Raw genomic sequence first — 16,406 nt, 5'->3', positions numbered from 1 at the left:
AGAAGCCCAGAACATCTCCTGCATAAGGCGGATTTTCACCCTGGAACATATGATGTTGGTGTTGATGGTTGCTATTTGATAGGCGTGGTGGCAGATCACTGGAGGCTGGTCCACTCTGGCGTCAGCGGAAGGACGTGGGTGTCGTGGTGGAACGTCATCCCACTCGCCCCCAAGGGGTTCTGGGGAGAGTATGGCCAGTGGAGCAGCACGGACGGCGCAGGGTACCGTAACGGCTCCTGCTCCTCGACCTCCTCGTCGTACCATACCGTAGAGGCGGGCACCGGTGTATAGTCCAATTTGTCGTCAGAAGATGGAGTAGTTGTTCGTGGTGTAGTTTCGGCTGTGCTATGTTCATTAAATAGTTCAGAGTCCCCATGGTGCTTTGGGGGTGGATATAGCCGTGCTTACATCGACTCCTTCGGTGGTGGCGGATTCGGGGGCGTCTTTCGGATCGATGGCGGTCTCGTCCTGGACCTGCAAAGTCACCTCTTGACCGGAAACGGTGCGGAGACTTCCCTTGCGACGTTTCGGAGAACGTCGTTTCCTTACACGACCTCATGTGTCCAACGACGAAAGGGAGTCGCGTAGATCTGGCATGAAAGCCGCCCTAGAGACGCTGAGCGAGTCGATCTCCATCGTGTTGCCGAGTGTTGGGTCAGCGGCCGGTCGCGTAGGCACCGTCGGAGCGGGTTCGATGGCCGTCGGGGTATTGTCGGGCTCATTTGTGGCGTCCGGGCGACGTTGCAAGGTGATAGGAGAGCAAGAGCAGCGGCGTGGGCCACCCGTAGCACCATAGGTCGTGACGCTGATGGTTCTACGGCGGCTGGAAGTTGCGTAACACGCCGTTGTAGGCATTCGGGATGTAACTAAGGTGGCATGCTTTGCTGCACCGGGAACAGGTCTGAGGCTGGCCGTCATATATAATTATTGCACGGCATACGCAGAGCTGTAAGTATGATGGGACGTGACTTCGGAGATCAATGGTGACATGTCGGGCGGCGTTTAGGACACGATATGTCTGACACTGAGTCCACTTCTCCGCAGTATGGCCGTGGACTGTGTCGTATTGCCAGCCGGGGTAGCCGAGCGGTTCTAGGCACTACAGTCTGGAACCGCGCGACCGCTACGGTCGCAGGTTCGAATCCTGTCTCGGGCATGGATGTGTGTGATGTCCTTAAGTTAGTTACGTTTAAGCAGTTCTAAGTTCTAGGGGACTGATGACCTTAGAAGTTAAGTGCCATAGTGCTCAGAGCCATTTGAACATTTGAACCAATTGTGCCGTATTCGTGGAGTGCTGCAGGAAGTTCGAATGGCAATTCGAAAATGCGTATCGTACGCATACCTAAGCCCGCATGGTCGACGGTTACCGCCCCAACATTGCCATCAGCATGACAGAAGGGAACCCCTGTTTGGTCGCGCGTAGGATGCGTTCGCACGCCGCGTCATTAATGATTTTAACATAGACCGCGCGGCTGGTCCCGGCATAGGTTCGAGTCGGGCATGGTTGTGTGTGTTTGTCCTTAGGATAATTTCGGTTAAATAGTGTGTATGCTTAGGGACTGATGACCTTAGCAGTTAAGTCCCATAAGATTCAACACACATTTGAACATTTTTGAACATAGACCGTGCTGCTCACGATCGACAAATGTATTCCGATAATATCGGTAGCCGGCATCTTCACTTCCTCTCGCACAAAACGCTCCAACTCGAGCGCTTTGGGTCAGGTATAATCGTTGCAGAAAGTAAATCGGGGTGTAGATTTACGGTAACGGTTCCCCATGTATCGTAGACAGTAATCCGGCACGGAACCAACGGCCGTCAGAATGTAAACAAGACGAGCCTGCGCTACGCACACGGAAACACTGGCGTGTCCGCTGTGTTGCCGTTACAGCTTTACTTCCGGCAGTACCTCATCTCCTATGTCCATTCGTAGAAGTCCTCTTGCACACCTCAAATGGTTCAGATGGCTCTAAGCACTATGGGACTTAACATCTGAGGTTATCAGTTCCCTAGACTTAGAATTACTTAAACCTAACTAACCTGAGGACATCACACACATCCATGCCCGAGGCAGGATTCGAACCTGGGACTGTAGCAACAGCGTGGTTCCGGACTGAAGCGCCTAGAATCACTCGGCCACAGCGGCCGGCTCTTGCACACCTTCTCCGTTATATCCTTTCTTCCACGAGTATTAGTTTCGCAAGATGGGCACAACTTTTTGGAGAGAGAGAGGACTGGCAGAAGTTTAAGCTCTGTTGGCGGGTCGTGAGTCGTGCTTGGATAGCCCAGTCGATAGAGCACTTGCCCACGAAAGGCAAAGGTCACAAGCTTGAGTCCCGGCGTGGTACACAGGTTTCATCTGCCGGGAAATTTGATATCAGTGCACACCCAGCTACAAAGTGAAAACTTATTCTTTCACGAGAGTGTTTGCACCTATCTTGAAGCGTCTGCCAACTCCGTGCCGTTCTCCCACGCGCCCAACAAACCTGTGACCACTCCTGCTGCCATTCTTTGTCTACGTTCAATATTTGATATTTTATGATACTAAGCAAATTGCAGGTTATTGTCTGCTGCGAAACGATGGGTACTTCCCTCCAAGTCGTAAAAGTGTAGAAAGTCATAAAGCGATAGTTTTCAACATTGAAGGCGAATGCTGTGCTGGTTCCCAGCCAAATCAATGAAGCATATTACTACATCACGAATTTCTTTTCCACATTTTTAGCTAGCCTTAAAGATCTGGGATGAGCACAAATCGACTGATCCCACACTGTAGAGTAATGAAGTATTCTCATTAAAAATATCATTTTTAACTGAATCAGAATCACACTGCAAATAAACACTTACTATTCTAAGACACATATATTCTTTTCTGTGCTTGGTTATTATCAAGGACAAGCATCATGTAAAGTCCCAACAAAAACAAATGAGACAGTGTTCAGGATTCGCCTTGTCAGCGTCCATCAGCAGTTAATAACTGATAATAACGAATTCACTACAAATTACTTCACAAATATGCACATATGCGATAGATCATCAGAGGAGAAGTTACCTTGCTGTGACGTTGTATAGTCCGTTTGGGTACTGGTAGTCCTCCATCTCTGCACCTATGATTTGCCTCATTTCTGAGACCACGTCACTTATCTCCTTCGTGTAGTTTACGGGTTCATCGATATCAATTTCATTGCTGGACCATTGCTGTACAGACAAACATGACAAAAATTAGAAAGACATCTTAAAATTTCTTAAAAAATTCATGTTAGTCATCATATGATAATTTAAATTTAAAAAACGTTTTGGACCTCCTTAAGCAATTCATTTCTGAAATTTTTACTCTAAGTGTCATTATAAGTATGGAAAGAAACTAATACACAGTTTGACATACTTTTTTTTATTTCTTTCTATAACGTTCTGCGCATTTATGTTCTGGGATTACTCATTCTTAAGTAGGATAAGGATGCTGAACGGGTAATTCAGTACGCAAGGGGAGATGAAAATCTAATGGTCACTGGGGATTGGATTGCGGTTTTAGGGGAAGGAGAAGAAGAAAGGGTTACGGTAGAGTATGGGTCTGGCAGTAGGAATGAGAAAGGAGAAAGACTAATTGAGTTCTGCAATACATTTCAGATGGTAATAGCGAATATTCTGTTCAAGAATCACAAGACGAGGAGCTGTTCTTGTATAAGGCCGGGAGATACAGGAAGATTTCAGTTAGATTACATCGTGCAGAGATTCCGAAACCAAATATTGGATTGTAAGACATACGCAGGGGCAGATATAGACTCAGATTACAATTTCGTAATGATGAAGAGTAGGCTGAAGTTTAAGAGACTATTCAGAAAGAATCAATGCGCAAAGAAGTGAGATGCGTAAGTACTGATGAATGAAGAGATACACTTGAAGTTTTCTGAGGCTATAGATACTGCGGTAAGGAATAGCCCAGTAGGCAGTTCAGTTGCAGAGGAATGGATACCTCTAAAAAGGTCAATAACAGTAGTTGGAGAGAAAAACGTAGGATCAAGGAAGGTAACTACGAAGAAACCATGGGTAATAGAAGAAATACTTCAGCTGATCGGCGAAAGATGGAAGTACAAAAACGTTCAGAGAAATTGAGGTATACAGATACACAAGTCACTTAGGAACGAAATAAATAAGAAGTCCAGGGAAGTTACAACGAAATGGCTACATGAAAAATGTGAAGAAATCGAAAAAGAAATTACTGTCGGAACGACTGACTCGGCATGAAATAGCCTTCGGTGACATTAAAAGCAAGGGCGTTAATAAAGAGGGCGAGGGGAGTTCCACTGCTAAATGCAGAGGAAAGCTTATCTGTTGACGTGATAGAAGAAGAACCAGGAGACGACAGAGAAGAGATAGGGGATCCAGTATTAGAATCAGAATCTAGAAGAGCTTTGGAAGACTTAAATAAGCCACATGGAATAGATAATATTCCATTGGAATTTCTAAAATCATTGGCGTAAGTAACATCAAAATGATTATTCACGTTAGTGTGTAGAATGTATGAGACTGGCGATATACCATCAGACTTTGGGCAAAACATCATCCACACAATTCTCAAGATTGCTAAAGCCGACAAGTTCGAGGAGTATCGCACAGTCAGCTTAACCCTTCGTGCATCCAAGTTGCTGACAAGAATAATGTACAGAAGAAGGGACAAGAAAATTGAGTATCTATTAGATGACGATCAGTCTGGCCCATCTGTAAGTAGGACCCAAGACAACGCCAATTATTTCTGTAGTTGGCACGGATTCACCTAGACTGGGCCGTGCATGAATGGAAACGTGTCGCCTGGTAGGATGAAGCTCAGTCCTTGTTACACCAGATCGATGGTCGTGTCTGGATATGCCACTAGCCAAGTCAGCTGCTGTTCGAAACAAGTACGGCACTACTGACGCAGGCTGGTAGGAGCAGTATTACGCTAAGGGAGACAAAAAATGGTTCAAATGGCTCTGAGCACTATGGGACTTAACAGCTGTGGTCATCAGTCCCCCAGAACTAAGAACTACTTAAACCTAACTAACCTAAGGACATCACACACATCCATGCCCGAAGCAGGATTCGAACCTGCGACTGTAGCTGTCTCGCGGTTCCGGACTGCGCGCCTAGAACCACGAGACCACCGCGGCCGGCTAAGGGAGACATTCACCTGGGCTCCCCTGGGAGCTTTGATCGTAATCGAAGGCACCATGACAGCTGTGGACTACGAGAACAATACCGTGTACTACCTTCGTACCTTCATTCTTGATGTCTTCACCAACAGTGATGACATCTTCCAATCGGATGACTGTCTGAGTCGCACGGCCAGAATCTTGCTTCAGTGGTTTGAAGAGCATGATAGTAAAACTCACGCAGATGTCTTGCCCAATAAATTCGCTTTATCTGAAACCGATGGAACACATTTGGGACGCTACAGGGCACCAGCTCCATGCCCACAAACCACCGTCGTGTAAACAAATGGGACTGCATTCCAAAGGTGGACCAAAACGATACTAAGTAGCTGGTCATAATGTTTTACCTCATCAGTGTATGTCTCTTATTAAACTACATGCTTATTGGCTGTACATGTAACTTTCAACAGCAGGATTTGTATAGAGTGCATATCACAATTAGCTGCAAAAACTGAGAAGGGTGAAAGTGTAAGAGAGATAAAGGGGGATGGCAAGGGGGGAGGGAAGCCACGTGATAAGTGATTTGTGTCGAAAAACGTTCCCAGTCATGAATTTATTCTGCATGTGCTGCATTGTGTATCAATACAGCAAATCTCATGAACATTATAATTACGCCAACTCAACAACAAATTTGTTAAGTCTTGTGTAACATCTTCGAAAACATCTGATAAGCTGTGAATCTTAAGGTTTCCCTGTTCAAATCGAGAATTTGATAACGTTTGAAGATAACAGCTCAAATCCTGCACTTCTCTCACCGATGTTTCAGTTACTGTCAAGCTGAGGTAAAGACTATCATCTGACTTCGATTCCTCCTACTTTCTTTCTAAATGGCTCAAACGTATATAATTTTATGAATGATTGCTTCCACTCCCCTACAGATTGTTGTCGACTTGTTTCATCACTATCTTTTGAGGGAACCTGAGAAACAGCTTTACGTTTCCTCATTTTATTCGTCAGCAATCATCCTAATATGATCTCGCAGGTTTCCTAGGCATGATTGACTAGTGGTGTGCTTTAGGGTGTTCAGCCAAGTTTGTTATTCCATTTCATGAAGAATATTTCAAAGGCCGACCCAGTCTTCTTCTTCAGGTTTTCCGAGCTGTGTTCTTCTGCGTAACTGCTGCCTGGGCTCCAATCAGACAGTGAACTATTACTGGCATTGCTCCTTTACTGATAACAGAGCACGACTCCCGGCGCACTCTATGTCCTTTGATGCTCATTTGATTTTCAGAGTACTCACAGTTACTCCGTGAAACTCACTCTCTCTTTCTGAGTTTTACAGCTATTGTGGATGAGATAGCCGGAAGTATCTTAATAAGATGAGTGCCAGACACCAAAATTATATAAATTGAAACCTCTGTTCTGGCTTATTAGGTTTTTCGACGTCTTTATTTCGACAGACGCGGTATTCCAGAACTTCACGCTTCTGCCGCAATACTGGCCTCACCCTATTTAATTTCGAAATTTTATTGGAGGCAGTGCTCAGCGACAGCTGATTTGCTTGGTTGTTTTAGTTGTCTGTGTTGCTGATATTTCTTGCACTTTTCGTCGGCTATTCTAACAGAACATACCATATTCGCGTGGAATGTGATACACAACTAGCTTTGGGGGACTTAGGTCGCCGTTAATGGGAGAGAAACACATTGGCTATCATGTTTCTGTACGCGTCTACGGATTTTTCCGAAGACTCGATCAGCATGTCAGAGAAGTGATTCTTGGCTTCTCTTTTTTCACACTGGACAACCTCATCCACAGATGTCGGTGAGTTCGTCTGAAACGTTCTCTCAACCTGTACATCTGCGCCCCCATTTCTTTGGAACACTGTTCGTAGGTGTTCTGATTGTTTGGCAAGGCTCTCCTTGTATGGGAGCGTTCGAACTCTTCGATCTAGAGACTATAGCACGCAGTTTCTTTGTGACATTGCTGATGGCTCGAGCTTGGCGATATGCAGACTGACTTAGCGGTCGATCCGTTCTTATCTTAAGTAATATGTCAAGGAAAGGTAGCTGGTATTCATTTTTAAGACCCATCGTGAATTTTATATTAGGATGGAGAGAGTTACACGACCTCTTCACGCGTTTTCGTTCCATGTGTTCGCACCACCAACGTGTCGCCCACGTATCGATAGAAACACGTTGGTTTGAACTTGACAGATTCTGGTGCGTTAGATTCAAGGAAAACATTCGTTAAGAAAGACCCATAAATTCTACACAATGCAAACTATTCTCCTTATGTGCCTTTAGAAAATTATTTGTACATACGTACGTCGCTTATTCTCAACATTATTGCTAAACATTTTCAAATTATTTTCTATTAATATTTTATTCTACAGGGAAAGAATTAAGATACACCCTCATCTTTTACTTTCTTTGTATTTAAATTATCTAAAACTGTTTCACAAACAAATTATTTACGTAGTTATTCTACGTGAGATTTTAAGAGGTTTTACTTTCCCTAGTGGAAGAGATATGTCGTTCGACAGTTTCCTGATAACTTCATCAACATTCAGCTGTTAGTCATTTACCATCACGTTTTGATCTGCTTCAATAAAATTACACAACAGTCTTTTACACCTCAAAGCCTCATTTTATATAGTTGCTTTTGGTGTGATCCAAAGAAATATCTTTAAAATCTTTTCGGCATATTGCAAATTTATACACTCTCAAATAAAAGTCAAACTTGTTATCAGAATGTCCACGATTACAACTGGTGGAAAATTTTGTAATAATTAAAATCCCTGTAGCTATCAGTACTGAAAATGTGATATTTATATAGAGGATTTGTAGCAGTGGTATTCATAACAGTAGTAGCGGATCACTTTTACTAGAATATTTTACATGTCATGATATTACAAAATAAGAACAAGAAAACGTAAATGATATATACAGGCATGGACATATGTGACAGTCTGTTTATTTATTTATATACACATCAAGTTCCGTAGGACCAAGTTGAGGAGTAAATCTCCAAGGTCATGGAACGTGTCAGTACATGAAATAACAACATAAGAGTAATAACAGATAAAAGTAAAATGTTTATGAACCCGAAAAAAGTCAAGCCATAAGTTTAAGTAAACGCCATCAACAATACAACAAGAATCAGCGTAATTTCTCACGAAACTCCTCGACAGAATAGAAGGAGTGACCCATGAGGAAACTCTTCAGTTTAGATTTGAAAGCGCGTGGATTACTGCAAAGATTTTTGCATTCTAGTGGTAGCTTAGTTAAAATGGATGCAACAGTATACTGCAAATCTTTCTGCATTAGAGTTAAGGAAATGTGATCGAAATGCAGGTTTGATTTCTGCCGAGTATTAACTGAGTGAAAGCTACCTATTGATGGGATTAGGCTAATATTGTTAACAAGAAGTGACAGTAAGTAATATATATTTTTTGAGAGGCCAATGTCAAAATACCCAGACTCGTAAACAGGGATCAACAAGAGGTTCGTGAACTTACACCACTTATTACCTGAACCGCCCATTTCTGAGCCAAATATTTCTTTTTAGAATGGGAAGGGTTACACCAAAATATAATACCATACGACATAAGCGAATGAAAATAAGCAAAATAGACTAATTTTTGTGTTAACGATCACTCGCTTCAGATACCGTTCGAGTAGTAAAAATGGCTGCATTATGTCTTTGAACAAGATCCTGACCGTGGGCTTTCCACGACAGCTTACTGTCTATCTGAACACCTAGAAATTTGAACTGTTCAGTTTCAGTAATCATATGCCCATTCTGTGAAATTAAAATGTCAGGTTTTGTTGAATTGTGTGTTAGAAACTGTAAAAGCTGAGTCCTGCGACATTTAGCGAACAAATAGTTTAATAAGGATAAGTCAGGCAGACGGCGATGGTCTTACGGTACAACCGTCCTGGCATTTATTTGAAGTAACTAGGGAAACCTCAGAAAATCGGTGTCGTAAGGGGATTAGAGCCTCCATCCTCCTGTACACAGGACTAGTCTGTTAAGAACAGTACAGCCTGGACAGATTTATTGCTAGTTTACAATACTGTTTCGATTATACATTTTTGCAAAGAAGTTATTTCATAATGTAAAAAGCTAAAACTACACTCTTCATTCACTCCTCAACAACAGTGCACGAACTACACACACTATTCGCTGATACAAGAGTATGACGATGATTTATTTTTATTTTGTGAATTGCAATTTCCCAATTTGCTTTCTTGTAACTTACGTCAACAACCTTAAAATGGTGAGCGAGATGATGTGCTGAGAAAGAGTTGCAGGGTCGAGGTTTTGTGTAAGGTTTCCCTGAAGAAAACACTGTAGTGTCCAATATATTAGGTTTGCCTGTAGCGGGTGGTTATAATTAAACTAACGGTATTCCGATTGCTGCAGTGCGGGGTAATACATCAAATGGTTCAAATGGCCCTGAGCACTATGGGACTTAACTTCTGAGGTCATCAGTCCCCTAGAACTTAAGAACTACTTAAACCTAACTAACCTACGGACATCACACACATCCACGCCCGAGGCAGGATTCGAACCTGCGACCGTAGCGGTCGCGCGGTTCCAGACTGTAGCGCCTAGAACCGCTCGGCCACCCCGGCCGGCGATAATACATCGCAGGACACTGAAACATCGTATGTATGTTCATTAACTGGTGACTGTTGGCGTAAAGCGTTAAAAAGGTTGAAGTTTTCCGCACGAAATGCAATGGCTATTGAGAAGAAAAGTCGTGCACTGCTAGTAAAGCTGCTTTATCAGAACAACAGCAACAGCAGCGCTGCATGCGGGAATATCGCCGACAGAAACAGCTACGATGAGGCTCCATGTGGATAAGTAGACTAAAGAATATGATCAAGAATACGCTATTGTTGTGCCTGCGTTATTCTGAATTACGATGCAAAGTTCCTTTGGACATGCATGCATGTCCAAAGGAACAAGCACTGCGGCGACTACAGCCATTATGAAATACATTAAAAGTATTCGTAATTGCGAATATGGGCAGCCATATGCTCAGGAACGGAACGACAGCACTGATAATAATTTGTGCTGGCCCGGGACTCGAACTCGAATTTCCCGCTTATCGTGAGCCGTCGCCTTACCATTTGGCTATCCGTGCACGAGTCACGGCCAGACCCAAACTTCCGTATGTCGCCATCCATGCATCTACAACATGCATGCATGTCCATAGGGACTTTTCATCGTTATTCAGAATAACACAGGCACTGCAATATCCTATTTAGCCGCCGACCCAGGCAAATGACTCCCAAGTAAAATGTCTCACCTGTACGGGAATATGCGCAACGGATGTACGAGTCCATGTTGTAGATGCATGGTTGACGATATATGGAAGTTAGGGAGTTGCCGTGAGCCGTGCACGGATAGCAAATGGTAATGCGACCGCTCGTGATACGCGGGAAATCCGGGTTCGAGTCCCGGTCCGGCACAAATTTTCATTGCCGTCGTTCCATTCAACAGCTGATGGTTGTCCTTGTTCGCATTTAATGTGTGATCAAGGAAGTTGAGGAAAAAGATGAATCAGGTGGTGCATCAGGAGAGCGAGGCGGCCAATTTTCATTGCAGTTGAGGCAGCTGCTGTAGCTATAGCCAACTGTTCAACACATGCCTTAAATTCTGCAGCCAATGCTCAGTCTGCTTTCGGCCGGTGAGCGGCGAGGACGTCTTGTTTACGTCCCGTCCGCAGAGTCGCGAGCGCGCGTAGTTTGTTTACTTCCTCGCCGCAGCTAATACTCGCGTCCGTTAACACTGAGTCGCCATGGCTCATTCGTACAGAAAAGCTACCATCAAGATCAGCTTCCAGCCCGACTACGCACGACCACGAGCCTTTGAAGTCGAACGATTCATCCGTGACGAAGTTCAAATACCAACACAGCACATCATCGGTATCCACCTATCCATCACAAGTAGCGTCGTTTACGTCAAGATGGTCGATGACGAGTTATGTCACGCAGTTGTGAACAGATGCGCGAACACTCTCAAGTTCAAACACTCCGATGGTCACATCGGAGAGGTTACTGTTGACCATGCTGGACTAGGATTACGCACACTAAGAGTCTTCGAACTCCCTTTCGAAGTACCACCGGACGTCGTTACCTCAGCTTTCCGCCCTTATGGGACGGTAATTAGCCACGTGGCCGAAAACTGGAACACCTTCGAGACGTACCAGGTCCTCAACGGCGTCCGACAAGTGAAAATTGAATTAAAAAAACATGTGCCGTTCTACTTAGTCATAGGTGGCTGTCGAGCAATAGTAATGTACGACGGACAACCTCGTACTTGTTCTGGTTGCGGCCAGGAGGGTCATGTGCGCTCGGCGTGTATTCAACGTCGGGTTACACAACTTCCATTGCATGACACGACACCACCTCCTACGCTCACGGCCCTCCCCCTCAATTACGCAGAGGTGACACGGTCGACCGTCATGACAGAGGACAACGTCCCCGGAAGACAGAAAGCGTTAGAATACGCGCCTGTCGCCGGTCCTGGATTGACCAACCCCATTATGGTGTCTGCAGGGGTTGAAGAACGCCGCCCATCGACTCCACATGAAGATTCGGACGGGAGAATGGAACTCGACGCTAGGGTTGTACCGACCTCCGCCTTTATACCTGAGGGGGATGCTATACGGGAACCACAAACTCTTTCGGACACAGAAACCCACGTCCACAAACAACGGTCACCGAGAAAACATAAAAAGCGACGTTGCACACCCTCAGACGATTGCCTCCAGCGGACGTCTTCTCCAGTTGACGACCGGACGGCCGACGAAACGACGAGGAAAATGGATGACACGAGATCGCCCTCACCTGTCACTTTGTCTGATTTTGACAAACCCGATTCCGCTCTCTCGGACAACCGGATGGCCAGCACAGCGCCCGCCGTTGGTACACAACCGGAAACAACTGCGGATTCACCCTTAGTCACTCAGCCCACAAGTGTTCTACCGCAGCCACCGTTAACTTACGGACCTTGGGCGGATGATATTGAAGACGATTCTACGCCCCCTGTGGTGGACGAGGAGAGAGTTCTCTCCTCCCACACCTCGGCCCCTCCCGAGTAGCAACAGATGATGGCGCGGACGCGGCCAGCAGATCACAGGCCCCACCTTTTACGGAGACACTGACGGCGGTCCCCACCGCAGGAGACGATCGACAGACCTATCGCTTAACGACCATCAACATTAACACCATTCGGACACGTACGAAGTTGTCGCTGCTCCAAGACATGCTCAATGCAGCAGACGTTGACATTGTCTTTCTCCAAGAAGTCTTCGTCGCCGATTTCCCGGGTATGTATGGTTATACGGCTCATGTGTCCCACGCCTCGCCAACTAACAGTGGAGTCGCAATTCTCCTCAGAGAGGGCCTCGATGCGGACGAAGTCCGATATCTCCCCGACGCTAGAGGAATGGCCGTAACGGTGCAAGGCGTCCGGTTTATCAATGTGTACGCCCCTTCCGGAACGAATCGCCGTCGTGACCGATCGCTCTTCTTCGCAGAAGGAATAGCACCGCTTTTTCAGGGCAGGCACGATGACTTGATATTAGGGGGCGATTTCAATTGCACCAAAAAACCTAAAGATCAGCTGCCACGCCATTCGCCGTGCCCCGAACTTGGGACACTCATCGGCGATCTCCAGTTGGTAGATACATGGGAACATGTCCGAGGCAATAGACCGGGATACACCCATTTCACGAGTCACTCGTCTAGTCGCATCGATAGGATTTACGTCTCCCGTTCTCTCGCGGCAACGGTGAGTGACGCGGAGGTGTGGCCAGTAGCCTTTTCTGATCACGAGGCCTATATATGCGCCGTCACCCTTCGTCGCCAACGGGTGTGGCGCAGCCGACATCCCTGGAAATTAAACCTTGCTCATCTCGCTTCTCCGGATTGTCGACGCGCCATCGAAGACACGTGGAGTTTGTGCGTCCGCCGCCTCCCAACGTATCCTACGTCGATTAGTTGGTGGTTAACCTGCGCCAAGCCGGCCCTACGGCGAACCTTTATTACGTATGGTCGTGAGACTGCTGCTTGGAAGCGGCAGACCCTTGATTTTTATTTCACCGTCCTTCGCGAATGCGCCTCCTTGCCACCCACACCGGAACGACAGTTGACAGTTCAGCGTGCGAAAGCACAGATCGTAGCCCATATGCGCCGACACCTCGAAGGGACGATCGTCCGAGCGCGAACACAAGACAGACTCGCAACGGAACGACCCACCATGTACCACGTCATCCGAGAACGTACACTGCGAAGACGGGCGCTGATACATGCCATCACCACTGAGGACGGCCGTCATCACACCACACAACGCGATATTGCTGCAGCCTTCTTCGACCATTACGCACGTCTTTATTCTGCTCAATGTTCCGACCCGACGACGGTGATAGCAGTCTCACAACTGGTTTACGGCATTGTCCCACAGGATTTACAAACTGAATTATTGAACGACATTACGGAAGACGAAGTTATCGACGCCATCGGTAAAGGAGCGGCGAATAAGTCTCCTGGCCCCGACGGGCTCCCTGTGGAGTTTTATAGAACTTTCCAGTATTTACTGGCTCCCAAGTTAACAGACATCTGTCGGGAGCTTATGTCCCCCGCGGTGCCGCTCCCAGCGACCTTCGTAGAAGGAATAATTATACCGGTTCACAAACCTAAAGGTGGGGCTCGAATACAAGATTACCGCCCGCTAACACTCGTCAACTGCGACATGAAGATATTCACCAGACTATTAGCAAACCGTCTACGACCGACCCTACCTTACGTCATCTCGCCAGATCAGACTTCCCTAGGGGGTATCAACAACATCCACACAGCACTGTGTCGATACCGTGACTTAATAGCCCTAGCCAGGGCACGCCACATCCCGGGAGCGCTGGCATCCCTAGATTTTAGCCAAGCTTTTGATCGAGTGGATCACGCGTACCTCACGTCCGTTCTCCAGCACATGCAGTACCCACAGCAATTCACAGACGTCGTGATGCGCCTCCTCCGAGGGGCGACTTCCAAAGTGCTCGTTAACGGGCGTCTCTCACAGTCCCTCCCGATCTTCCGCTCCGTGCGTCAAGGCTGTCCCTTGTCGACGTTACTATATGCTCTGGCACTGGAACCGCTCCTCTGTGGCCTCCGTCAACGCCTCACCGGTCTTACCCTACGCGACGTCACATTTCGCTGTACAGCATATGCAGACGACCTGGTTCTCGTGTTCCGCAATCGCGACGATGTCAACAGAGCAGTAGAATGGATTACCACGTACGGTGTGGCTTCCGGCAGCTGTCTCAACGTCGCCAAATCGGTCGCCATGGCCATAGGAGACGGGTTGACCCCAGCGTGTGTCGAACCCCTACAGCTTCGTGGCACTATCAAATGTCTCGGAATAGAGTTTCACGACGACATACGGCGCACTGCGGCTCTTAACTACCGCCGCTTATTACAGCAAATTCGGGTCCAGATCTTCAACCTTCGTCTGCGGACCCTCGACATTCTACAAAGGACACACTTCGTCAATGTTTACCTCGCCTCGCGCCTTCCACACATAGCGCGTGTTCTTCCAATACCGTTACTGATGGCTCGACGTCTATTAGCGGCATTCGGAGCCTACGTCAGTACAGGCATGCTATTCAAAGTCAGTTATGAGTCACTGACCCTTCCCCCAGAAAGGGGAGGTCTTGGTCTAGTCCATGTCCACGACAGAGCTGTGGCCCTGTATGTCAGCTCACACATCTAGCTGTGGCGCCACCACCCGGAAAGTTTGACGGGTTTGCTGTTGGAGTCCTTAGCTCCACCCTCCCTTATGCCCCCACTGACGACGCAAGACATACCCCCACCCTTCTACTACTTTGGGAACTTTTACATTGAACACAGCTATGTCCGTATCGCAGTACCACCGACGAAACAGGCGTCGGCGCGGGATGTATATCATGTCCTACAGTAGAGGCGCCCACCAAACATCGTGGAGACCAAAAACCCTCACGTTAATTGGAAGGTGGTGTGGAAGACGATTCACACGGTTCCACTGGACACTGCCGTCCGCTCCACATGGTACATCACAGTCAATGGTAAACAGATCACCCGATCACGCCTCCACAAGATAAACATGGCGGAATCGCCTCTCTGCGTAGACTGCGGGATACCAGACACGGACGAACACCGTCTCACATGTGGCGCAGCAGCAGACGTATGGCGCTTGGTGCGACAAATTTTGTCGTATTTTCTACGAGTGACTCCGGAACACATTACACCTCGGTTTCTACTATTTCCTGATCAACAGTATTTCCCGCGCGCCAAGACCAACGCTGTCACGTGGATCCGTGCGTATGCGGTACACTACTTATTTCACGATGGACCTAAAGATGTATTCGACTTTTGGAACTACCTACAAGAACGTCATTGCAAGATCGTACGGAACCCAAAATACAGACAGTATTTTTCTAATTACTTAGGGAGTGCCCTACGCGACCCTCCACGCAGCTGGATCATCAACAGGTAGGAGAAGACACCCATTGAGTGAGCTGACAAGACTAAGTTCGATTTTCGGTGGAATAACATGATATACGTGAAGACGTACCTGGATGATGAAGCGTAAGGAGAGTAGCGACACACCCTTCTGCATCCTGTATGAAGCACTTTTTGTTTCGTTTTCCCCATATACATTACCTCGGTATATGAACGTGCCGAGATATTGTTTTCTTTTTCTCAGAGCACGATGCGGTGCTAGATACATTTATTTTTGTTGTGGTATAAAGTAAAACCACATTAAGAATGTATTAAAAACAGTAAATAAAAATAAATAAATAATAATTCCCACAAAAGATTTCCCCTTCCCATCCCTGATTCCTTGATCCCTTGACGGACGAGGGGGACACTGTGACCAGGCCTCGGGTTACGACCCCTGATCGCTCTGCCTTCCCCGCCCTCCCTCACCTAAAAAAAAAAATAGCAAATGGTAATGCGACCGCTCGTGATACGCGGGAAATCCGGGTTCGAGTCCCGGTCCGGCACAAATTTTCATTGCCGTCGTTCCATTCAACAGCTGATGGTTGTCCTTGTTCGCATTTAATGTGTGATCAAGGAAGTTGAGGAAAAAGATGAATCAGGTGGTGCAGCAGGAGAGCGAGGCGGCCAATTTTCATTGCAGTTGAGGCAGCTGCTGTAGCTATAGCCAACTGTTCAACACATGCCTTAAATTCTGCAGCCAATGCTCGAGTTGGGTCACGGCAATTCT

General features: G+C 46.7%; 1 protein-coding gene across 4 annotated transcripts in view; it reads right to left on the bottom strand.

The window, feature by feature from the left end:
- LOC126248434 (carbohydrate sulfotransferase 5-like) overlaps positions 1-16,406 on the bottom strand; it is a 335,138-nt gene that overhangs the window by 86,579 nt on the left and 232,153 nt on the right. For all 4 annotated transcript variants that reach the window (XM_049949410.1, XM_049949411.1, XM_049949408.1 and 1 more), the window contains one exon: positions 3,050-3,195. In XM_049949410.1, coding sequence (XP_049805367.1) covers positions 3,050-3,195 — 146 coding nt within the window. The remainder of the gene's footprint in view (positions 1-3,049; positions 3,196-16,406) is intronic.

The sequence above is a fragment of the Schistocerca nitens genome, chromosome 3, assembly GCF_023898315.1.
Source record: "Schistocerca nitens isolate TAMUIC-IGC-003100 chromosome 3, iqSchNite1.1, whole genome shotgun sequence".
Classification (NCBI taxonomy): Eukaryota; Metazoa; Arthropoda; class Insecta; order Orthoptera; family Acrididae; genus Schistocerca; species Schistocerca nitens.
Note: the sequence above shows the minus strand (reverse complement) of the source record. Positions and strands in the feature narration are given on the sequence as shown.